The sequence below is a fragment of the Phycodurus eques genome, chromosome 11 (assembly GCF_024500275.1).
Source record: "Phycodurus eques isolate BA_2022a chromosome 11, UOR_Pequ_1.1, whole genome shotgun sequence".
NCBI classification, from domain to species: Eukaryota; Metazoa; Chordata; class Actinopteri; order Syngnathiformes; family Syngnathidae; genus Phycodurus; species Phycodurus eques.
In genome coordinates this window covers 14,705,536-14,730,719 of record NC_084535.1, presented here as the reverse complement: position 1 = coordinate 14,730,719, position 25,184 = coordinate 14,705,536, and the positions used below count along the sequence as shown (strand labels likewise).

General features: G+C 40.9%; 1 protein-coding gene across 3 annotated transcripts in view; it reads right to left on the bottom strand.

The window, feature by feature from the left end:
• The window catches only part of LOC133410161 (collagen alpha-1(XIX) chain), a 129,925-nt gene that overhangs the window by 92,149 nt on the left and 12,592 nt on the right, over nucleotides 1-25,184 (bottom strand). For all 3 annotated transcript variants that reach the window (XM_061690959.1, XM_061690960.1, XM_061690961.1), the window contains exons 7-14: nucleotides 24,704-24,784; nucleotides 23,595-23,714; nucleotides 21,195-21,257; nucleotides 15,991-16,035; nucleotides 14,087-14,128; nucleotides 4,347-4,376; nucleotides 4,188-4,214; nucleotides 3,165-3,218 (exon numbers count right to left, since the gene is read on the bottom strand). In XM_061690959.1, the coding sequence (XP_061546943.1) occupies nucleotides 3,165-3,218; nucleotides 4,188-4,214; nucleotides 4,347-4,376; nucleotides 14,087-14,128; nucleotides 15,991-16,035; nucleotides 21,195-21,257; nucleotides 23,595-23,714; nucleotides 24,704-24,784 (462 nt within the window). The remainder of the gene's footprint in view (nucleotides 1-3,164; nucleotides 3,219-4,187; nucleotides 4,215-4,346; nucleotides 4,377-14,086; nucleotides 14,129-15,990; nucleotides 16,036-21,194; nucleotides 21,258-23,594; nucleotides 23,715-24,703; nucleotides 24,785-25,184) is intronic.

Genomic DNA, 25,184 nt, shown 5'->3' with positions numbered 1-25,184 from the left:
AGATACTCTAAGTGAGGTGCCCCTGAAAATGTGACAATCTTTTAGGGCCACTTAAAACAGTTGATCCCAATTATTTAGCCATCTTTTATCAGATTTCATTTTAAATAAACTAGGAATTTATGTTTGCAAACAATTTAACCCATGAAACATCCTTCAATTTTTGATGAAACTGTATATTGAGTCCCCTCCTTGAGCCGTCACCTTATCGTGGTGGAGGGGTTTGTTTGTCCCAATGATCCTAGGAGCTAAGTTGTCTAGGGCTTCACGCCCCTGGTAGGGTCACCCATGCCAAACAGGTCCTAGGTGAGGGACCACAAAGAACAGCTCCAAAACCCCTATGATGAATACAATAAATGGAAATAGGTTTCTCTTGCCAGAACGCGGGTAACCTGGGCCCACCCTCTATAGGCAGGCCTGGAGGTGGGGCTCGAACGCGAGTGCCTGGTGGCTGGACCTGCACCCATGGGGCCCGGCCTGGCACAGCCCAAAAGGGTAACATGGGTCCCCCTTCCCTTGGGCTCACCCTCTGTGGGGGGGGCTACAAGGGTCGGGTGCAGTGTGAGCTGGGCGGTGGCCGAAGGCATGAACTTTGGCAATCTGATCCCCGGCTACAGAAACTGGCTCTAGGGACGTGGAATGTCACCTCTGTGGCAGGGAAGGAGCCCGAGCTGGTGTATGAAGTTGAGAAGTTCCAACTAGATATAGTCTGGCTTGCCTCCACGCACGGCTTGGGCTCTGGTACCAGTCCTCTTGAGAGGGGTTGTACTCACTTCCACTATGGAGTTGCCCACGGTGAGAGGCGCTGAGCAGTTGTGGGTATACTTATTGCCCCCAACTGCTCGGCGCCTCTATCTTGGGGTTCACTCCGATGGATGAGAGGGTAGCCTCAATTAATCAATGAGCCCCAATACATTGGCCATCAGCTGTCTGACGTCAATCAAAATCAATACTTTTCTTGATTTCATGTAAAGGTATAATTATTCATTCTAACCTTTGTTTGTATTTGTATGGCATATACTAATTAGACCTCAGCAATATGATCCACAACATGAGGACACATATACTACAGAGTATATAATAATTTAGCAAAAATATAGCCAGTGATCTCTGAAGTTGGAACACTAGTTGAGATTTGCAATTGGCAGAAATCTCACAAATCCCCCACAGGCCAAATTCTATGTACGGTATAATCGCTTTGAGGAAACTACACAAACAATATTTGAAATAATTAAAACTAGCAATTATGTTACAACATCAAAAGTGAAAAAAATTACTCTCAATCAAAAGGGGTAAAGTGGTTCATTAAAATACTTCATTTGGTTAGTGACTAACTGCCTCAAAAACCACAGCAAATTGTATTGACCACAAACACTCACAGTAGAAACAGATTCAGTGCCCTCATGTGTTTAGCTATTGACAGATAACACAGCTGATGAAAGCTCATAAATTCTTAATACTGTTGGAACACATTTGGGGTGAAAATAGAAGGCTGGCATTCTTGAGATACTTGTGTCCAGATGTCTCAAAGCTTATGCATCAGTTCGGCTTTTTCTTAATCTGGAAACATTTGCCTGACCTACTTAATTTTGCTGAATCCCGCCACATATTCCACATTTTACTTGAAATAAAGCCAACTGTTTAATGTGGTTTTGTCCATTCTCTGTAAACAACAATCCTTAAGTGTCTATTTTGGGGACAGCAGCAGAGGTATTCATGCCAAGTCAATGGCACTGCAGACAAAAGGAACGTCACCTGTCCTTGGAGGGTGCATGTCAGCTGGGATGTCGAGGAATAATAACATTCCTGGCTGTCAGGGAAACGTTCAGCCCAGTGTGACGTCGTTATATAACATGACATCACCATAACTTAATTTCAATTACTTTGTATTACCAGTGGCTTTTGTAGATTAAAAAAATGGTAGGACACTAGGCACTTAATGTTGGCTACATACCAATAGAACTATACTACTGTACTCCATCTGACTGTATGTCCTTTTAAAAATGTAATTTATCATCCAAAGACACTGTTCTACAGTACATCACCCTACAGGATTTATCAAAAAAAAACAAATAGAAACAAAATCTTGCAGCGGTAGATGAAATGAATTTTCAGACATCTAGAGCGAATAAGGCATTTGTGCCCCCTAACCTGTCTAGTATTGAGTCTTTATTACCCTTTGGAGCCACTCTAATTCTTGTGAATGTTCAGCAATGTCAAAGTGACCCAAAACAAATCTGAGTTGGTGTGCTTTACAAGCCACATCACATTTGTCGCATTACACACTGTGTGCATTTACATACACACATAATGCAGGTGTATTCTAAGAAGGAAATTATCACCGTAGGTAGGGGTGTGCAGACCCTGTAAAGGTGACATTGCAACTTTTAAACAAATTCTTTTTTTCTGAAGACTTTTCCTCCTTTGAAATGCCCACCTGACAGATTTTGCACCTGGGATGACCGCCCTCCTTTAAACTCATCACTGCTCAGTTTGTTTTTTTCTGATCATGTCAAACTTTTGCAAGGACACTTGCTGGAATTCATATGGCTCATATAAAAGTGACATATAAAATGCCTATGGAGAGACAGCTGTCAGAAAAATTACGTTAGACATAAAAGCTACAGTATAAGTGTATCTATATCAAATCCTAAAATGACTCTGTAAAGTATGAAATACAAACTCAAAATTGTGCATATTTTGATCTGGTGGGGCAATGACTCACAACTTAATCAATTATTTGTATTAAATATAAAATAGAACTTTAAAATAAAGAAAAAATATTCCTAAATTACCATAATAGGACTGGACTCAAATTTGACACATCGTCACCTCTGGACTGTCCCAAAACTAAAAACTGTCCACCAAAGTGACCCAGTGACTCATACAGCATGTGCTGCCATTTATGCTGTGACTGTCGGCTACCCCTCAGTCATGTAGACTTTTCATTCATAGTCATACAGCCTGTGTTTACTGCTGTCTGTTTTATTATTATTATTGTGTGACCATTGCAACACACGTCATCTTCCGTGCCCACTAAATAAAGATAACTCAGCTGCTGTTTGGCAGTTTGGCCACACAGGTCCTAGCCCCGCCCCCTCAAAAAAAAAAAATTGTTACAGCATGAGCCCAGCCATACAACTGATGAAATGTTTTTGTTTTCTCACCCTTTTGCCCTCCTTGCCTGCTTCCCCTGATTGGCCAGGGACCCCATCCAATCCCTGAGGAGAAAACATGGATTAAAGTGAATCAGAACATACATTGCTTCTTGTAAAAAAAGGAATGTAGAAAGACAATTTAGAGGCCAATGGACAGCTATTGAGAATGTTTTTAATATTTCTGACCAGTTTTTAAAATGAACTCCAACTTGCAATGACATGTTAGTTTATATGATCTCTTTCGACTTGAGTAACATAACAATAAGATACAATTTTCGATAATCATTTCCAGATTTATATATTTTCCAAAACATAATTGCAACGTAGGCCACCATTGTTTTTTCGTCGCAGTGCATTCTGAGTAGTGACGTCAAATGGGGATGTGCCCCCATTTGACGTCTGAATGTGGGCTGAAGTGACGACAACACAGCCGCGGATCTTTCGGTACCGCAACTCTTCCGACCGCATCCTCGCACTGTTTCCTCAACCTTCTCTCTTTGGGAAAGCTATGAATGCTTAACTCGTTTATTTTGCATTCCGTCCTTATTGGAAACTGCATCCAGAAGCGCCGCAGTATGGCATTTTTAACTCTTTTCGCTGACGATAAAAGTTGTTCGCAAGTGGCTAACTTAGCTCCGCAGAGAGCAGCAACGTAACAATTTTGCAACAGCCATTCTACGTCATCATTCCCAGAATGATTTGGGCAGTGACAGTGTATTAAATATTGGTCAAAACAAAATGTTTTTTTTTTAACTTATAGGAATAAATTATAAATATATACCACTGTATTTCAGTAGTAGAGGTCATTAGTTGTAAAATTAAATGTATTTGTCATTTCAATCAGAGCTCACTTTAAAAGACTTCAACTGCACTTTTTTTGCATTTCCATCCTTGGTTGACCCATAACTTATTTGCAAATCTTTCACAGATCCAATTTGTCTATTAAAATGAATTACTTTGCTTGATTGCTGGAGAAGACGGTATGTGTATGAGTATTCTGTTTCATTAGATATGTGATGTTTAATCAGTTACCTTCTCTCCTTTGTCACCACAGGGGGCCTGAATGTAAAAAAAATAAAAAAATAAAAATAAATGAAAAATGTGTCAAGAGAAACAAAAAATAAATTAATACATTAACATTTTTCATTGAAACCATCATGCTTTGCTATTTCCTGAAAAAAAGCCAATTACCTGATGTCCTTTGGGGCAATCTTTGTCAGCCTAACAGTCAAACAAAACAAAACAAGGCACTCATTATGATTACATAGCTAACATTTTCGTACACTACACAGACAAAATACTGGGACACTTGGTTGTTACACTTAAAGGAAGTGAAAATGGAAGTAATAATGTAGTATCTTACACACTAATGGTAAGACAGAAAAAGTGTGGTTCATTAATAAGTGTGTCTTAATTGTACATAAATGATAAAACAAAAGTTGAAAGTCATACTAAGGCAAAACAATTGGTAACAAGGCAATTAGCCTTAGCCTCCATGACGCTGGGAGAAGTGGGAGCATGGTTAATACAAGTCCCCAGACAGCCTGATGCCCACAACCCGGAAAAAGAAGACAGGCGTTCATCATCAGCAGGGCCACAAAATGGACACAAGGCCAAACAGAACATCTCAGCTTTCAAATACAAGCCAAAGGATTGGTGTCACGTTTCAATTGGCATCCAAGAGTCAAAAGCTGTTGACTTTTCTTGGAAACAGCTGCAGAAATGGACGCTTCCAGCACATGTCCTCCGAATCAGTCAGAGGCCTTGTTCAGAGTTGGAAAGTGAACAAGATGACTAACAGCTTCAAGACACTTGAGGCTACAAGCTTTAAGACAGTCAGTCACAGCTTTGTCCCATGTCACACACAATAAAACATAATGTATATACCTAAGTGTCCCTGCAATGCCATTTAGTAATAAATGAATTAATTCATTCAACATGTGTACAATGGTGCATCTGGTGATGCTTTTTTTTTTTTTTAATGCTTGCATACACAGTATATAACTTTGTTCAAGCCATCTGTCAGAGATATTTTTTTCTGTTTTCAAAAGTGTAAAATCTATTCTCTTAGCTGACCTTTCAGAATCCGAATGTGAAGTATACAACTTATTTCAATTTCCGAAAATTTTCTAAAACATACGCCCGAAGTTTTTGACTTCGCACAGAACTTCTGTTGTGCATAATCAACACAGCACGAGTTAGCACAATATTAGCAACAAGCAATATAACATGTAACTTGGCAGGAGAAGAGCTACAAAAATGGACATGAGCTAATAATCTCTAACAGGAGGGTGAGAAGTTATTCTGAGTGCCCATGAATGACAGGGGCCCTAGATAACCGTCTTTTCAGTGTGTGGCATTGCAGTGGTTGGGCCCAGAGTGATATTTTTTCCCAGGACCCCAAATTGGTGGGCGCACTCCTGCTCTCTTGCTAAATAGTCTGCGTTATCTAAATAAAAGAACCAATGAACATACTAAAGTTTTAAATCCTGCGGATGATGCAGTCACTCAAATCAATGAAATATAAATCATTGTATTCTGTTTTTATTTATGTTTAACACAACGTCCCAGCGCCATTGGAATTGGGCTCGTACATCACTGTCCACTTTTTCTCTTTCAACACAAGTCCAAATGTGCTTCAAAACACCCTGAACAAAATTGTTTGGCTCTCAGAAAGACTGAAAGATGCAATTGTGCTTGTAGTTTATATCCACGTGTTATTCTAAGTCACATCTGAAAAAAGACCTTCTATGGACCATTCAAGGGGCCGATCATTACGTCATGCTTCCAAATCTGCCTCTTTTTGAGAGCTTCACTAGATAATAAAAAAGTTCAACCTCTCCCAATTCCACATCTTTAAAGTATGATAGGACCCTCCGGGGTTCTCTGTTTAAAGAAACTCACCAACCCAATTATAACTTCAAGGTGTGCAGACATGGCATCGCAAATTGCATGTGTGGTGTGCTCTCCCACAATAAAATAGTATAAGTGAGGAAAAATAATTAGAAAATAAATAAATAAATAAATGAAAACAGGATATACGGTAATTTATCAAATAACATGTATGGGACTACATTGACGAAACAACCATTGGCACACAGTCATGCCTATGGGCAATTTAGAGTTTCCAATTCATGCATGTTTTTGGGATGTGGGAGGAAACCGGAGTGCCCGGAGAAAACCCACGCAGGCACGGGGAGAACATGCAATTTCCACACAGGGGGGGCCAGGGGATTGAACCCGGGTCCTCAGAACTGTGAGGCTGACGCTCTAACCAGTCGTCCACCGTGCCGCCCTGCACACAGTTGAACGTTGTCATTGAAAAAAACAAGTTTTTTTTTTTTTTTTGCATTTTATCAAATGTTGCTTACTGATAGCATACGCTTTGGTGTTGACAAAAGAATAACCCTCATGAAAATCGATTGAGAAATGAGCAAGTTATGACTAATTTCAGTGTCAGTATCAGGCATGAAATGAGAGAGACAGCTTGGATGGAGAGCGATGGATGAGCCTTGACGCCTATTGACAGGGTAAATTGTCAGCAAGCCTTGTTAGGTGTGTCACATTCAGGCCAGTAAATGCAAGTCTCTTAAATAAGTTAGGAAAGAGGAAGGGGGTAAAAGAGAAATGGGTAGTGTGAGAAGGGCTGCAAAAAACGCCTCTGACACGGGGTCCGAAGCCGTCCTCTCCCAGCGGCACCCAGTTTCCCAAAAACTTCATCCCTGTGTCTTTTTTTCCTTTCGCCTGTCTACATCCAAACGGAATTATGACATAGGGAACCGTGACCTGCTAGCCATCGTCTGGGCCCTGCAGGAGTGGAGGCACTGGTTGATGGGACCGGTACACTCTTTATTATATGGACTGACCACAAAAAGCTGGTTTATATCCGTTCCGCCAAATGGCTTAATCCCCAGCAAGCTCGCTGGGCTTTTTTTTCTCAGCCGGTTCAATTTCTGCCTCTCCTTCCGCCCTGGTTCGCGCAATTGCAATCCTAATGTCCCCCGTATTTATGCACCCCCCACCCCAGCCCAACAGAACCAGAACCCATCCTCCATTTCTCATGCGTCGTTGGAGCAGCCACTTGGTAGATTGAACGACTGGTTAAAGAGGCTCAGGAGACTCACCCGGATCCCAAGACCAGACCTCCTAACCAGCTGCTTGTACCCGATTCCGCACGCTCTGACGACCTTCAGTGGGCCCACAACCCCAAGCTCACCTGTTATCCCGGGATCACCCGCACCATCCATTTCATCCAGAAACACTTCTGGTGGCCCAGCCTTGCCAAGGACCCCCGAGAGTTTGACCAAGCCTGCTCCGTCTGTGCCCAAGGTAAAGCATCAACCCCCAGCTGGTCTGCTGCGCCCCTTGCCCATTCCAAGCTGCCCGTGGTCCCACATCTCCTCTCTTGTCCTCCACGTGTTCCGACTTCATGGTATCCCTGTTGACATTGTATCGGACCGAGGTCCTCAGTTCTCTTCCCAGGTCTGGAAAAAGTTCTGTAAGGCGGTGGGCACAGCAGCCAGGTTGTGTTCTAGTAACCGCTCCCAAACCAACGGCCAGACAGAGCATGCAAATCAAAACCTGGAATCCGCTCTTCGCCGCGTCGCTGCTCGCCATCCTGCCTCCTGGTGCACCTTCCTACCGTGGGTAGAATATGCCACAACTCCCTCACCAGCTCCACCACAGGAATGACTCCCTTCATGGCATGTTTTTGGAATGTGGGAGGAAACCGGAGTTCCCGGAGAAAACCCACGCAGGCACGGGGAGAACATGCAAACTCCACACAGGTGCTTTTTATTGTCACTATACAAAGATTTGCTTTGTAAAGTCTGTTGATCCTGTTGTATGTGCTTGCCTATTTGTACTAAGAAAACCACAACTCCTCCTGGAAGCCGTCACCTTATCGTGGTGGAGGGGGTTTGTGTGTCCCAAAGTTCCTAGGAGCTAATTTGTCCGGGGCTGCACGCCCCTGGTACGGTCACCCATGGCAAACAGGTCCGAGGTGAAGGACCAAACAAAGCACGGCTAAAAGGCCCCTATGATGAAAAATATTAATGGATTTAGAATTCCCTTGCCCGGACGCAGGTCACCGGGGCCACCCTCTGGAGCAAGGCCTGGCAGTGGGGCTCGCAGGCGAGTGCCTGGTGGCCGGGCCTGCACCCATGTGGCCTGGCCAGGCACAGCCTGAAAGGGTTAACATGTGTGTCCCTTCCCATGGGCTCACCACCTGTGGGAGGGGCAATAAGGGTCGGGTGCAGTGTGAGCTGTAATACTTTTAATACAAATAAATGACAGGGTCACGCTGCAGACACCTTCCTGTGCCTCTGCATCAGTGATTTCCAACCTTTATTGAGCCAAGGCACATATTTTACAGTTGAAAAATCTCACGGCACACCAACAAACAAAATATGTCATAAAAGTGGATACATTAATTATTGTATGTACTTCCTGCCGTCTAATAGAAGATCATTTATTTGTTCTGTCTGTCACCATGCCTCATTGGCATAAATAGGTGAACAAAGATATATAATAATAAATAATAATTATGAATAATAATAAGTTATTTGCCGGCACGGTGGCCGACTGGTTAGCACATCTGCCGACTGGTTAGCACATCTGCCTCACAGTTCTGGGGACCGGGGTTCAAATACCCACCTGTGTGGAGTATGCATATTCTCCCCGTGCCTGGGTGGGTTTTCTCCGGGCACTCCAGTTTCCTCCCACATCCCAAAAACATGCAGGGTAGGTTGATTGAAGACTCTCAATTGCCCGTCGCTGTGAATGTGAGTGTGAATGTTTGCCCTGCGATTGGCTGGGGACCGGTTCAGGGTGTACCTCGCCTCCCGCCCGAAGATAGCTGGGATAGGACTCCAGCAGCCCGCGACCCTTGTGAGGATAAGCGGTACAGAAAATGGATGGATGGATGCTTTGTCCTGCATTATTGCAAACCATAAATGTTTAATGAATTCACAAACCACAATGCGTTTGATTTGAATTAATGTACCATCCATCCAGTTTCCTCCGCTTATCCGTAAATTAATGTAGCTTCGATCACAAAGGCAATCATGGTAAAATAAGCACGGGTTTGAGCATTTGCAATTTTATTAAATTCCAAAGTGCGTAGGTTTGCTCGGCTTATAATTAAGATCAATTTCTAGGAACATGTGTAAACTGTGTCTATGCCAGGGCTGGTTCTTGGAATGCATAATTTTGGGGGCAGGCAGAAATGTTAAGGGGGCATCATGTGACAGCATTTTTTCCGGAGTACTCGGAGAAAACCCAAGCAGGCACGGGGAGAACATGCAAACTCCACACAGGCGAGGGCAGATTTGAATCCAGGTCCTCAGAACTGTGAGGCAGATTTGCTAACCAGTTCGTCCACCCTACCCCCATTACTATTATTATTATTATTATTAATACAATCATTATTTTTTATTTTTTTTAAATGATTAAACTGGCTAGCACACAGCTATGGAGTCGGGGGCCACTTGAACGATTGTGGGATAGATACATGAGGTTATCACCAGTTTTTGCTGTATTTAATCTCTGTTCTGTTGTCATACCGGCCAAGAGTATTGACAAAGCTCCAGTCACTCACAGATCGCTCTTCTGCACAAATATGTCTCCTTGCGAGACTCATTGCACCACATTTAAAGGGAATGAGAGGCGCTACTTTGATTAGCGGCGAATGAAGTCGGCTCTGTTAACTCCCACAATGATGCAGACCACCCTTTGCTCTGCCCTCGTCTGCCAAATTTTGAAAACCCGGTCTAACTCGCCTCCGCGCGGAGTTAACCCACACGTCATGCCTGCTTTAAACTGTCACGAAAATAGAGCCCTCGGTGTTAAGCTTGATTGAGCGTGCTATGGCTTATCGAGTTTGAGTTCGAATAAATGGATGGACTGCAAATAAAGGTTGATCCGCACAGCACTTTTAACTCTTAACAACAGAACATAATGGATTTTTTTTTAAAAAACAACAACAACAACTGCTATCTCTTGCTTTTTCCCCCCATTGTGAGATCACCAAAGCCTTTCAGTCGCACAGTGACATGAGGGGCTCAGTGTGCTGCATTGTTATCTTTTGTTGCAAGCTGTAGGCTTTTGCTGTCTGTACATGGTGGGATGAAGGTGAGAAGGAGGTAGTGAGAGCTGCTGTCTGTGTGATTGCTGCAGCACAAGGTCAGAACACTGTGGGGAGCTGTGTGTACACTCGCCTGCTAATTACACCCACTACTGGGTCTCGTTACTCCTGTAGCGGTGGGCCTGCAAGACAATCTGGCAACTCCCCAGCACAGGACAACTAAAACCACACAAGTAGGGATGCACAAATGGAGCCTAATTATGTTTACTTATATCTTTTACTAACTGGACTAGCTTGGGGTCAGTGCCCCGTCTGGTGAGCAGGGGGATAATTCCAAATCTCTCCAACTGTATACATTTTAATCATCAACAAACCGAGTTTTGCCTGTTGGGAAACAAGCTGAATTAAAGGGAGAGGTGCGTTAAGTATTCCCAGCATTCCAATGGAGAAATATTGTTCCTGCAAAAGGACAGGCTCTTTGAAGAATGTGGAACAGGATCTCTAAGCAACGTAAGATAACTTGAGTGCCGACATATGAATGCCAGAGTGGTTGCAGCAGGAAATGCCTTTTGTGAATTTCCATTTGCTCAGGGATACACCATCACACATATACCCCTGCTGTGAAACCAATCACAATGAGTGCTGGGGACTACTTCATATTAGCATGTCTATTACTCTCTATGAATGACAATAGTTTACCATAGGGATCTAAACATAAAAGGCTATTGTGTAAGAATATCATGGTCAGAGAATCAATTGCGTTGACACTTGACTCTTCCATCCAACATCATGTATACACAAATGGAAGTGGTTGCTGGATTACATGCCGTACATTCCCCGTCTCTCCCATAGGATGTATCTGTGGAAATGATCCTGGATCACATGGTCATACATAGGATTCTGGCTTCTCGGATGTCTAGTTGAGCCTTAAATAACACTTTGGCTTCAAAAATGGAATATGAGCTCATCACAGTAAAAGGGACAGATCAAGTAGATAGTGGATGGTCACGGTGTAAAATATGTTAATCAAATAATTTAGAATTTGAATATATATGGTACTTCATAATAATTATTCAAGAGTATACTTGTTTTTGCTCGACATTTCCCCCCTCCTCAAACACACTAAAGGTACATTACAACCACAATTTACTGTTAAGCTAATATGCAGTTTGATGACTGGTAGTCATAGTTAGCCCAAACGTAAGCACTACACATCACCAATTTATTATAATACAGAATGTGTATCATATAGGTTGTTCAACAAAACAATCCATTTCGAATCATTAGGTCAGTACAAATAAAACTCTTAAGTATCTTTTTAACCAGGTTACATCTTTTCAAACTGATCATTGTAGTTGATTAACTGATTGAGAGGAGGCAGCCTCGTTGGAGCTAATGAGAAGCAACTTGTGACTTATGGAGCAATTTGGAAAATAGGTTTTACTTGCTGATTAGATGAGGGGCAAGGTTATGCAATGTACTTTCCTCTTGTGGATTGCCTTCATATTCATCTAAATGACCGGAAAAGGTTGAAAAGATCACATCAATCGTAAAACACTCCTACGCAATATAGTCCTGCCGGCAGCCAGCACTGTTCAACCTGACTATCAGCTGGTTAACACAGAAGTGCAATTTTCTGCCAGAGAGTGAGATTTAAGGCTTCTTTATAATCGCACGGACGGCGACCGCGCTGACAGACCAGCATATACATGGACACGTATGGATAAGAAAATCACAGTTGTCATCAAAACACCATCAAAAGCGACAGTTTTTCATTTGTTTCCAGCTGAAAATTATGTCGTGTAAACTGCCTCTCAACCTCAGCAGTGAAAGAGGAAAGACAAATTGCAACTTGTCATCACATGCTATTTTCAGTTTATGTGCCGCTCACGTCCAGTCAGCTAGAACTCAGTGGAAGCCTAAAGAAGAAACCCAAAGCGCTGCTCATAGTCTCTCTTTTTTTATTAACAATCCCCAGAAGTGAGGAATGAAGACACATTGTGTGATTTAAAAAGGTCACGTGTTCTCACGCACTTTAATTTTTATTTTGCGGGATAATGATTGCAATTGAGTGTACTGCTTTTGGAACGGATGGAGTTTGTATCCAGTTAAGGCCTCCTTATACTCCTTATACTATACTATATAAGCGTTATATGCCGTCAACGGCCGCATTGCATCATGTTACCGAAGAATTGCTCCGCTGCAGCACCTCTGCGTAGCTTGCGCGCACCCGACAAAAATAGTTGCTGCGCGTCGAATGCCGAGGAGATCATCTCTCGTGATTGGTCCGTTTTAGTCACATGCTGTGATGACGTAACAGCGTGCCCATTGGTTCGACATATCGTCTACGTCGCCACCTTCTCGATCAATTTTGCAGCATAATTAAATGTATCATCTGGTCATCTAGGTCCATTTGTTCTGTTGCGGTCGCCATTGTTGTTGCTTTGTTCCTTGTTACTGAAAGGAAAGTAAAAAACAGCTACCGGAAATGGGGAAAAAAATGCAGAGGAAACTCCACCCTGTGTTGTCCTAGCCAATACCAGCCGTAGCGACACCCCCGACTTGGAGGTGAACTGCAGCACACTTTCAAAACAGAGCGCATGGGTTGCGCTCGAGTATAAAGGCAAACTACGCGAGGGACAGCCGCAGTGACGTCAACACGGTCGCCGTCTGCGCGAGTACAAAGAAGCCTTTAGGTGGTCTCCTCAGTAAAATTGATAATGACATTCATATGCAAATGCATTCTTAGTGGCCAGTAGCTACAGACTCTTGAAAAACGTGAGCAATGTGGGGCGGTTGGTGGAGAGGGGGTGGCACGCTGGGGTGCTGTTTGTGTTTAAACTCATGCTCCTAACTTGCTAATTAAGCCTTTCTTGTTTGCCATTAGTCCCTCAACCTGCATTTTACATGCATTACTCTACAACCATAATTTGTTTACTTTTATCTGCTCTGACTAAACCTTGGTGGTCAGCAGCAATGCAACATACCATAACACAAAGCTACTGTAGTTGGAGCGTAGAGAATCATTTGGCATGGCTGAAGGATGATGTGAGCTATTCATACAAAAAATAGGCAATTTTGTGTTTCCACGGCAGCTTCCCAAGGTAGAGACGACCCTTACCTTGCCACAATACACGTTTTAAATCCAATTCAGCACGTTTCTTCAATGTCTGCACAAAAGAGAATTTCTGACAAATGTTTGTCTTCTCAAAAGGGAGATGTTTTGATGACTACAAGTGTGCCAGCCAACCCACAATAAAGTGACCATCTGCACAGCCTCCATCTCGAGTATATCGTATCTCGGTGGGCAAACTAACGGTTTGTCATTAAACATGCTAATGGGTACTAAAATTAAACTTGATCTCACCTGATTTAGGCTAAAACAACTTCTAAAGGATCTAATTTATAAACTCACATGTATCTTAATCCTATTTGCAGGCATTTGCTGCTGAATACACCGTAGCAACCATATGGCTTACAGTAGACACATTAGTCGAATCACTGCAGTTCAATTTGCGAGCATCCAATAAAGTTTAACCTGAAGTGACATAGAAGAGGCATACAATAATTTGAGAAATTAGTTTAGGCCATTAGTATGCGAAGCCCACGGCAGCACACATATCAATTAGTTTGACTGCAGAAGGACACCGAGGGCTAGAGCACACTCTACTTCAAATATGTCAGGCACAAGAAAACAGACATACAGTAAATTATGCTGTGCTCCTCATGCTCCAGGACACCCCACAGAAAATGAAAAGCCTATAAGAATTGATTCTCCGATGATACTGGATCTTGCTGATATGCTATGCATGGAATATATATCTCGGCTGAAGATTGTGGCACTTACTTTCTCCCCATTGACCCCCTTCTGTCCTGATCCATCTTCTCCCTATAGTGACAAAGAGTGAACGGTTAAAGGCCCTTGAAAAGTTTGCATTTCAGTCCTTGCTCTGCCATTTAGTTATATTATGCAACTTCCTGTTCATTATGATTGGAGTAAACCAGTGAAAATATATTATAAAACTGCAAAACAGCTTTACTGTGACATAGCATAAAGCAAATAAAACCACTCAACTACAAATCCCAACTCGGGATGCCTGTTTCTGTGATTTTATTCATTGTGTTGTGACGTCCTAATTGAAACATCAGACCAAAACTATGTCCCAAGCACATAAATTCTGTGCAGTGGTGGAAAACAAAGCAGTGCTACCCTATTTAATTTCATCCTGAAAATCCCTTAAAATTGAGTGTCATGCAACATGCTCTCATCACACCCATAGGTACATAACTACAACCTCGAGACCAAATATTATTTTATGCTCTTCAGTTTTCATTTCTGAGCTGTTGGTGAAATATCATGAAACCTCCTGGCAGTGGTATGGTATTAATGTAACCTATCAAGTTTTATAACCTCATGGCCAAATGGAGGGCTTATAAAAAGTCTGTCTGTTACATCCAAGGACAAAACTACATTTACTGTTATGATAAAAGTAGCTGCAGCAAACTTTTACAAAGTGACTAGCAATGAAGCCTGGAAAAATGTGGCATCATTCAGTCCTTGTGGCAGGGAAAAAAATACTATTAAACTAAATTACATTGTTTTGAAATATTACACATAGTTCATCAAATATACAGTGACTAGATAATGACCAAAAAAATCCCCTGAATGTCTATAATGGATTTGTGTGTATGCGCCTGTCCTCATTAGGGATGCAGGTGAGCTGGAGCTTATCTCAGCTAACATTGGGCGAGACACAGAGCACACCCTGGACAATCACCCACAAGGCACGCATAGACACTCAACCATTCACATTTACATACACGCCAATGAAAATTTTTATTATTCAAATAACAAAACCTGAATGTGGGAGGAAGCCAGACTCAGAGAGAACCCACACAAGCACCTGGGGAACATGTAAACTCCACACAGTAAGGCCTGAGTCGAGATTCAAACCTGAGACCTTGTGAATGCAGGGCAGATGTGCTAACCACTCCTGCTGCAATATGCTGCCGCCATAGAACAACTTCCCTATGATATAGATCCTTAATTTCATGTACCGGTATTTCTGATTTGGCGGAACGGTGGACGACTTGTTAGCACATATGTCCCACAGTTCTGAGGACCCGGGTTCAAATCCGGCCTCGCCTGTGTGGACTTTGCATGTTCTCCCTGTGCCTGCGTTGGTTTTCTCTGGGTACTGCGGTTTCCTCCCATCTCCCAAAAAGGGAGGTTAATCGAAGATTCTAAATTGTCCGTAGGTATGAATGTGAGTGCAAATGGTTGTTTGTTTCTATGTGCCCTGGGATTGGCTGGCGACCAGTTCAGGGTGTACCCCGCCTCTCGCCCGAAGATAGCTGGGATAGGCTCCAGCATACCCGCGACCCTAGTGAGCATAAGCGGTGTAGAAAATGGATGGATTGATGGTATTTCTGACTTAACAATTTCACAATGAGTATGAATTTTCTACTGTACCTTCATACATACAGTATGCACAAAAATGCTTGTCCTTCCAGATCTAACTGCATTTTCAATACTGTTTGTCAGTGTGCACATATATAGGGTCGTAATTTGACAAAAATAATACAAATGGGACCTCGAGTCGAACACTGTGCAAGAATTCAAGAATTTCAGGAAAAACATGCCTCAACCCTGAGTTAGAAGCCTCACTACGCATGACATCACGTAAGAGAAGTGACAAGGGTCTATACTTGCTATGTTCAAAGTATGAGGGCAAAATTTATTGTACTTACCTTCTGACCCAGGCTTCCTTGACTGCAGGTCTCCCCTGGGTCTCCCTGTAACAGAGACACACAGAACAGTTACACAATGGTTTGGCGTGCTGAAGTCATTCATTTAGTGCTTGTTTGATCATCTGTGACTTCTCAGTTACTCAGCAGCTCTAAGTCTGGATACTACCTACCAACAACCAGATAAGAAAGATAAATGTATTAGTATTATCTATCGTATCTTTTGACAAGAAGGGATAAGACTGGATTGTAAAGAAAAGGATATGTCTTAGGTGAGAGATGATGGAGGTAGATAAACCATTAAAATAAAAAACTAGGCAAACTAAAATAGAAGTTGCTGCAAGAAGCTATGAATAAAATCGAACAGAACACAGTAAGCTAGTTGAGAAGGAAAACACTAATTACACCTTCTGTGCCTTAATGTGTGCAATATTGATGATAAGATACATAGTGTAACTTTCACACTTGATACAAACAATACAGTTTTATTTTTGAAGTGTATTTCCAGGCATCTCACCTCCAGTATTATGGCACTGTCCTTCACAGAACGATTATGTTAGCTTACTTTCATCAGTTTTTTTTCCAACTGCTAAATTTCACTTTCTCTTTAAACTCCACTGTAAACTTCAGCCTCACAGATGCATTGTCAGCTTTGGTTGCAGTGCATGTTGTGTTAATATCATCTACCATGACACTATGGAAAAATAAGTTTTAATTTCACTATTATGCCTCTTTTTTTGTTTTTGTTTTAACTGTCTTTTGTGTGCACATGCAGGAGCTGTAAATCTAGTAATATCAGGGTTTATGTGCGAGGCCATGGAAAATGGATTTCTATTCAAGTAAGCTCCATTCTTGTAACTCACTACTTATCGGTTTAATTTCCTGGGGGATTTTGGATTAATCATTGCAGTTTAATCCTTTTCCAGTGTATTAGAATCCTCCATCAAACTCTCACTGTAATGCAGGATAGTGCTTACTGTTAGAGTAACACAGCCAGAGTAATCCCCCACACACTTTCCCAAGAAGTCTACTGTGTAGGTCACAATTACTGGACCGTACTTCTCATTATACATCTTTTAAATGCTCTAAATTGCTCAGATGTCTTTGATTAATCTCTACAAAGTCGTGCTAAATTGCTAATATGTATACTCTGAGCATTTTTTTACATCTTTACCCAGAAAAGGGATTCTATAACAGTAATTAAAAGCCTCACAAGTTCACCTCATTAATACAGTGTAGGTGCTTTTTGACATTGTTAGCCTCTTTTCATGTATTATGATTGTACACTTCTAAAAGGGAGCGGCAGAGATTAACTGTCATTGGATCCCTGTGGGGAATTTGGGGATCAATGTGAAAGAAATAATCTTTAATAGGGGTGCACTGAAAATTGGACGCTGTGGAAAAGAAAAGCACTGTTAGGATCATTTGTGTCACAGCTTGATCTTTCCAACATGACTGTACACCAAAGCTGCCTCTTTTCTACTAGCTCACTTGAACACAAATAAATCAATATCATGGCTTTGTCAGAGTACTTGGAGAAAAACCCACGCGAGTACTGCGAGAACATCCAAACTGAACACAGAAAGGCCGGGCGTGCTGGAGCCTATACCAGCTGAGGCAGGGGTACACCCTGAAGTGGTTGCCAGCCAATCGCAGGGCACATACAAACACACAACCATTCGCACTCACATTCACACCTCCGGGCAATTTAGAGTTGTCAATTAACCTGCATGTTTTCGGGATGTGGGAGGAAACCGGAGTGCCCGGAGAAAACCCACGCAAGCACGGGGAGAACATGCAAACTCCACGCAGGCGGGGCCGGGATTGAACCCCGGTCCTCAGAACTGTGAGGCAGATGCTCTAACCAGTCGTCACCGCGCCGCCCAATGCTTCCCTAATTATTTATATATTGCTGCAAATATCAAATTCTGACATATTTACAGTAGATAATTAGAACTGTCTGAATCTAAACAGATTGAGAGTAGAAAGTATGGATACCAGCTGTACAACTGCAGTGCAGTGCGCAGTAAGATATTAGCCAACAAAGCCTGTTTGCCACCATCAGACTGGGGCGTGTATGTGCAGGCCTCAATAATGTTTTTCCCTAATGTCATTGATTTAGTGTTGAAGATAGTAATAGGATTTGTTATGAATTTTGGCCTTCAGTGAGTAAACAAATGGTGCCAAGTATTGATTGGTTGAAAACTTGAAATTACATTTCAGGTGTTAACAATGGAGGCCAACACCTCAAGAGCATCAAAACAGAGTCGCAGCAGTAATAGAAAAAAACAAAACAAAACCTGTGTTTGTGAGAAGCATGCTGAATTCAGTCTTGAGTATACAATCGCACATACTTGGATAAGAACAACAATTATTATCCAAGTCGGTGCTTTGAAGATAAAGATACAGTATAAACCAAAGGGGCCCTTCTACCAAAGAAAGCGACGACAAAACAGGCCACAGTGGATGTTGTGCTGCATTTTGAAATGAGCGCAATTTGTAATATTGCCTTCATACTGGGAATTTTTTTTAATGGTAATACTTGTTTTTGCTTTCATTTTTCATGAGATGAACTCAAAAGATTTAGGACTTTTTGTAAGGACACCAAAGGCCTATTTTTATTTTTTTAATCTTTTTTTACAAATCTGTCGAAATTTGTGTTAGTGAGCACTTCGCCATTGCCAAGACAGTCCATCCACTTCACAGGAGTGGCATATCAAGATGCTAATTAGACAGCGGGATTGTATGAGTGTCCCTGAGGCTGCCCACAACAAAAGGCCACTGTAAAATGGGCAGTTTTACTGTATTTGAGGGGTCAATTGTAAGTGAGTCATCACAGCAGGCGAATAGCACACAACCCGGCGTTCCTGGTGTGAAAAGGCTTGAAGTGTACTATACAAATAATAAGTCAGCCCCAATTAAAAGTTAAAAATGAAAACGATAAAATGTGTATACATTGTCAACGGGAAGGCACAGTGCATGGAGCACCAGCTCTGAGATGTGTGTACTGCTTTCATACTCCATTGTAAGTGCCTTTCCGCGGCTCTCATTGTCATTATCACATCTTTCCTCTGCCATCAATGGTTCCCTGCTGTGGTAATTTCACAATAAATGCATGTGTGAATTTAATCTCAATAGACTGAGATCTCGCGGTGAGCTCTTACACCACGAGAATCATGTATATTTTGTACGACTTTAAAATCGTCTGTAAACATATTGAATTCTCAAAACAAAAGAGTTTAAGGAGTTGTCAATCATTGTGTTTTCCAAAAAGAAATCTTAATTCCTCAAGGAAATTGAAACTTAAAGTCAGACGCTCTAATCAGGTACGCACTTCAAGTTCCTCTCAATAAATTATTTTCTCACTCTTGCGTCCTTCTTTTTGCCATACATGACCTGACAGCTAGAAAAGGGCTTTTATCCAATTTAGGTTATTTTCTCGTCTTTGTGTGTAGAACCCCGAGAGAGCAGCCATTGTTAGTGACGATAAAAAAAAAAATTCACTGATCATGACAAAAAAAAGTGCATTTATATCAATAACAGCTAAATGAACAACAATGTAGAGTATGAAATAAAATGTATATACTGTATGTTATTTTGAAAAATACTTTGCGGAAAATACATTATTTTTTTGTCATGAGTGTTTACAGCTACCAATGTAGTACCACTGTTATTATGATGATAAATATTGAAATATCCTGTATATGAGAGTAAGCATAAATAATCATCAGATTTTAAAATAACATGCATTTTTTAGGGTGGCTCTCTGTTTCCCCAAATATATATTGTGTGAATGGCTAAATGAGAGGCAATAACTTTGTGCACTTTGTAGGTTGTCGCTTTATGGAGTTCAGTCCATCATCTTGCCTTAGTTTATGGGCAGATCTGCCACACCAAATATGGCACACGCACTCACATAGCGTAGCACTCACGTGGCGTAGGAGCCCATTCAAGGCGACGTCTGTGTACACGTCTATGCTTATATAGTCAAAAAGAGATTTTTTTAATGGAATAGTTTAGGGCTGTCACTAGTAAATATTTTTAGAATCCTCTAAACAATTATCAAAATAGTTTATTAATTTAATTGAATAATTTGATGATCGATTAGCTGCCGATAATTGATTGTGACACCTCTAGTATAGTTTACAATTTCAATCTCTGTGTTGTTGATAATCTTAATTTCTTATCAATTCAGTGCATGACTGACAAGAAAATTAATTAATTAATTAATTTTGTTTGACAGCGATCGAATAGCTAAATTGTGAAGTTAAAGTAGCTTTATTGCTTCTGTAGTTTCATAGTGTCGGATAAATTTAGATGTCATAGTGTCTCTTGTCTTTGAGTTGCATGTTGCCATTCTATTTTTACCAAATTTATCAAAAACAAAATCCTTGAATGTTAAATTCAAATGTTATTATTTTAGGATCTTCCTCCATGATAAACAAAGGTGGCCTCTGCACTCTACGTCAGAACATAGTGGTGGGTTGCCAGGTTAGCAGCATACAAGGCTAAAACATTAAATTAAATTAAATTATTTTTCTTTCATAAACAAAGGTCCCACTCTTTTGAATATTGCTTATCTATTGTCATTTGATATAAATTGACAATTAAGCATTTCCATTTTTGAGAGGTAATCGTAATAATCAGTTTTAATATACCGTAATTACAAAGGTGTATTTCCCCCCCCCCCCCCCCCCCCCAGATTTTGTAGGGTACCTTGAATTTGTCAATATTGCTGAAAGGGAGAGCCGGCCCAGACCAAACCTATTGGTTGTAAAGCGATGCATTGCTGGAAAGGACAGCACAACATACTTGGTTGGAAAAAGTTGCTGGACAATAGTAATGTGCCAGCCCGGGGTGACTTGACAACTCAGACTCATGCCCCATTTCCAATGGGTCAGAGCTCTGCGCTCTGTGTAGATAACGCGTGCATTTACAAATGAAAGGCAGTTTATTGTCAGTAATTGAGTTGTTAGTTTTAAACCAAGCAGCCATTCGGCTTTGCTCTGGTAGGGCTGAGGGGGTCAGAAAATCCTAGGAGTTCTAGTGTTAAATGTTAGACTTTCTATATTTATAGATTGTCGATTGTAGTTCATACAAAATTATGTTTCCATTAAAATAAAATTTCTCTTGTACTGACTGCAAGCAATAATACATGTTAGTACAGAATTAACAGATTTAAGAATGACTAACACGCTAAAACATACTTTTTCTCCCATATCCCCTTTTGGTCCAGGAATTCCAACTAGACCTGGAAGACCAGCATCCCCCTATGAAAAAACAAAACAAAACAAAAAAACAAAAAAAACAAATTCATATTTACACATTTTTGAAAGCAGTTTTGATTCACACAGTCTAAATATATTTTTGTTTTAATTAAAATAAATGATTCAAGCTTTTTGTTGATATATTTGTAATTTTGTACAACCCTAATTCCAATGAAGTTGGGACGTTGTGACAAAAAAGACTGAGAAAGTTGAGGAATGCTCATCAAACACCTGTTTGGAACATCCCACAGGTGAACAAGCTAATTGGGAACAGGTGGGTGCCATGATTGGGTATAAAATGAGCTGGATTGCTCAGTCATTCACAAGCAAAGATGGGGCGAGGTTCACCTCTTTGTGAACAAGTGCGTGAGAAAATAGTTGAACAGTTTAAGGACAATGTTCCTCAACGTACAATTGCAAGGAAGTTAGGGATTTCATCATCTACGGTCCATAATATCATCAAAACGTTCAGAGAATCTGGAGAAATCACTGCATGTAAGCGGCAAGGCCGAAAACCAACATTGAATGCCCGTGACCTTCGATCCCTCAGGCAGCACTGCATCAAAAACCGACATCAATGTGTAAAGGGTATCACCACACGGGCTCAGGAACACTTCAGAAAACCAATGTCAGTAAATACAGTTCGGCGCTACATCCGTAAGTGCAACTTGAAACTCCACTATGTAAAGCAAAAAACATTTATCAACAACACCCAGAAACGCCGCCAGCTTCTCTGGGCCCGAGCTCATCTAAGATGGATTGATGCAAAGTGGAAAAGTGTTCTGTGGTCCGACGAGTACACATTTCAAATTGTTTTTGGAAATTGTGGACGTCGTGTCCTCTGGGCCAAAGATGAAATGAACCATCCGGACTGTTATGGACGCAAAGTTCAAAAGTCACCATCTGTGATGGTATGGGGCTGTGTTAGTGGCAGTGGCATGGATAACTTACACATCTGTGAAGGCACCATTAATGGTGAAAGGTACATACAGGTTTTGGAGAAACATATGCTGCCACCCAAGCAACGTCTTTTTCATGGACGCCCCTGCTTATTTCAGCAAGACAAAGCCAAACCACATTCTGCATGTGTTACAACACTGTGGCGTTGTATTATAAGAGTGCAGGTACGAGACTGGCCTGCCTGTAGTCCAGACCTGTCTCCCATTGAAAATGTGTGGCGCATTTTGAAGCGTAAAATACGACAACGGAGACCCCGGACTGTTGAACAGCTAAAGCTGTACATCAAGCAAGAATAGGAAAGAATTCCACCTACAAAGCTTCAACAATTAGTGTCCTCAGTTCCTAAACGTTTATTGAACGTTGTTAAAAGAAAAGGTGATGTAACACAATGGTAAACATGACCCTGTCCCAGCTTTTTTGGAACGTGTTGCAGGCATAAAATGATGATGATGATGAAATCCCTAAATTCCTTGCAATTGTACCTTGAGGAACATTGTCCTTAAACTGTTCGACTATTTTCTCACGCACTTGCTCACAAAGCAGTGAACCTTGCCCCATCTTTGCTTGTGAATGACTGATTCAATTCAGGGAAGCTCCTTTTCTACCCAATCATGGCACCCACCTGTTCCCAATGAGCCTGTTCACCTGTGGGATGTTCCAAACAGGTGTTTGATGAGGATTCCTCAACTTTCTCACTCTTTTTTGCAGCCTGTCCCAGCTTTTTGGGAATGTGTTGCAAGCATAAAAGTCGAAGTTAATGATTATTTGCTAAAAACAATAAAGTTTATCAGTTTGAACATTAAATATCTTGTCTTTGTAGTGTATTCAATTAAATATAGGTTGAACATGATTTGCAAATCATTGTATTCTGTTTTTATTTACCTTTACCACAACGTCCCAACTTCATTGAAATTGCGGTTGTATGAATTGGAATGTAGCCATAGAGCTTTGCAAAAGTGTGCACTAGCATTTAAATTTATGACCAAAAAAATACTGTTTTTTAATGAAAGACTCCACAAATGGTGGCTTAGTGTGGAATTGGCCATCTGCTCCTCTCGGAGAGGACAGAGAGATTTTAATTTGCATTTCAATCCAAGCCTTATATTTGCAGCTGAAATAATAATTTAGCATAATTAAAAATTCATAGTATAGTGCATAATACATCATACTCAAACGATCAAGGTGCATTAGACCTTTGTTTACTATTAGTTTACCACTATACTATTGCTTGTCTTCTCGGGGGAAATAGGTTTTGGTATAAATGTACTTTAACTGGACATTAAGTGTTTGTAAAGGATGGTCTAAATCATTGTTGGCTGGGTTACAATAGACATTAGCTGTGCTCAATTAAGGTCCCTTGTTACTTTAAATTGATTTTACCTTTTCAGGTGGACAGTGACATCTGTCAGTTGGCTGTGTGGCTGGCTGAAACAGCATCTGTGGAAGCTGGCCTCTAACTGGGGGAGGGGAGGTCTCATTAAATGTCTTCTTGGCTTCACACTGGATCAATACAAAGATTACAGACTTTTAGACTTGTTCTTGTTTGCTAAATATTAAACAATAAAAAAATCAGCTACTGTATATCACAGTTGACATAAGATAACCCAATTCGAATGAGCCGTGCTGCATTCATGTGGTGACGCTCATAAAAAACACAATGAACATAAAGTAGATGCAATAATAAGTCTTTCTAAAGGGTGCGACAACCAAGCGCAAGTAACATTATATGCCCAGATAAATTGAATGGTAAAGGTCAAAGGCTAATGAACTATTGGAAATCTTTTGTAATATTAGTAATATTGATTAAGTTTGTTTTTCCCTTTAGTCCATATTGATACTGTGTGTCGGGTCATCAAAAAAACTCCCCTTTCAGAAAACTTCAGCCAGGTTTTCTATAATCGCGTTTTCAGTATTTGCATGCAAACTAAGAAAATCAGTATTTCTTACTCTATCTCTATTTGGATGAGCACAAGTACCCCCCTGTGGGATTTCTTATGATTATGTTAATTGTTTTTGCGTCTTTCTTATTGTTGACTTTGTACTGGGAAAGGTTCAACTGTTCTAAGACATATTACCAGCTGTGATGACTGTGTAGGGTGTAATAAATAAATCAAGTGTGATATCAAGAGTAAGTCCATTTCACACATCTATAATTCCTCAAGTCGATATTGGCAATCTTGCACCTTGTCTCAAGATGAATGAAAAAAAGAGCTAAATGCTAAAAAGGCATTACAATTAGTTATTGTTGCTTCCTGTTGTTTTGGTATGTGCTTTATATCATGCAAATGCTTTTGAAGTGGACTGAACACAAACTGCTAATGGTATACATTTTTAGACCCTGGAGATAAAATATTTGCATATCCATAGATATAGCCGAAATGCATGTTGATACTCTCATAGTGGAGAAAAAACTATGGCCATGCTGGATCCATTTTCATTTACCTGACAACAAACAACACATGCTGTTATGAGACCATAAAGCATTTTACCTTTGCCTCCAGTATTTCGCAGCATGTTTCCATATCGACTATATAAGGATCACAGTACAGCAGAATTTGTTTGAGTTCAACCTGGGGAAAAGAGCACTCATGAAGTTTCATATTGTGTATCATGAAATTCATTTAAAGTTGGTAACGGTGTCCCCAAAAAACTTGTAAATTCACATCACTTAACGTTTTAGCTTTACTCTGAACTCTATCTTATTCTGAGCCAAATTTTAACACTTCCATTTTGGTGATGTGCTGACTCATATATTTACATAAGAAATGAACCTAAAGGTTAACTGCTAATGGCACTGAAGCCACATTCTCGTAAGGGACACTCACCGACTAAGTGGCACAACAGATCTACTGTTTTTTTTTTTTTAGAACTGTGGGTATTTAAAAAAATTTTTTTACACATTCTACAATGGCCCTTAACCACCTCTTAAAAATATTTTAACATGCAGAGAAAACGTTACTTCAGATTATG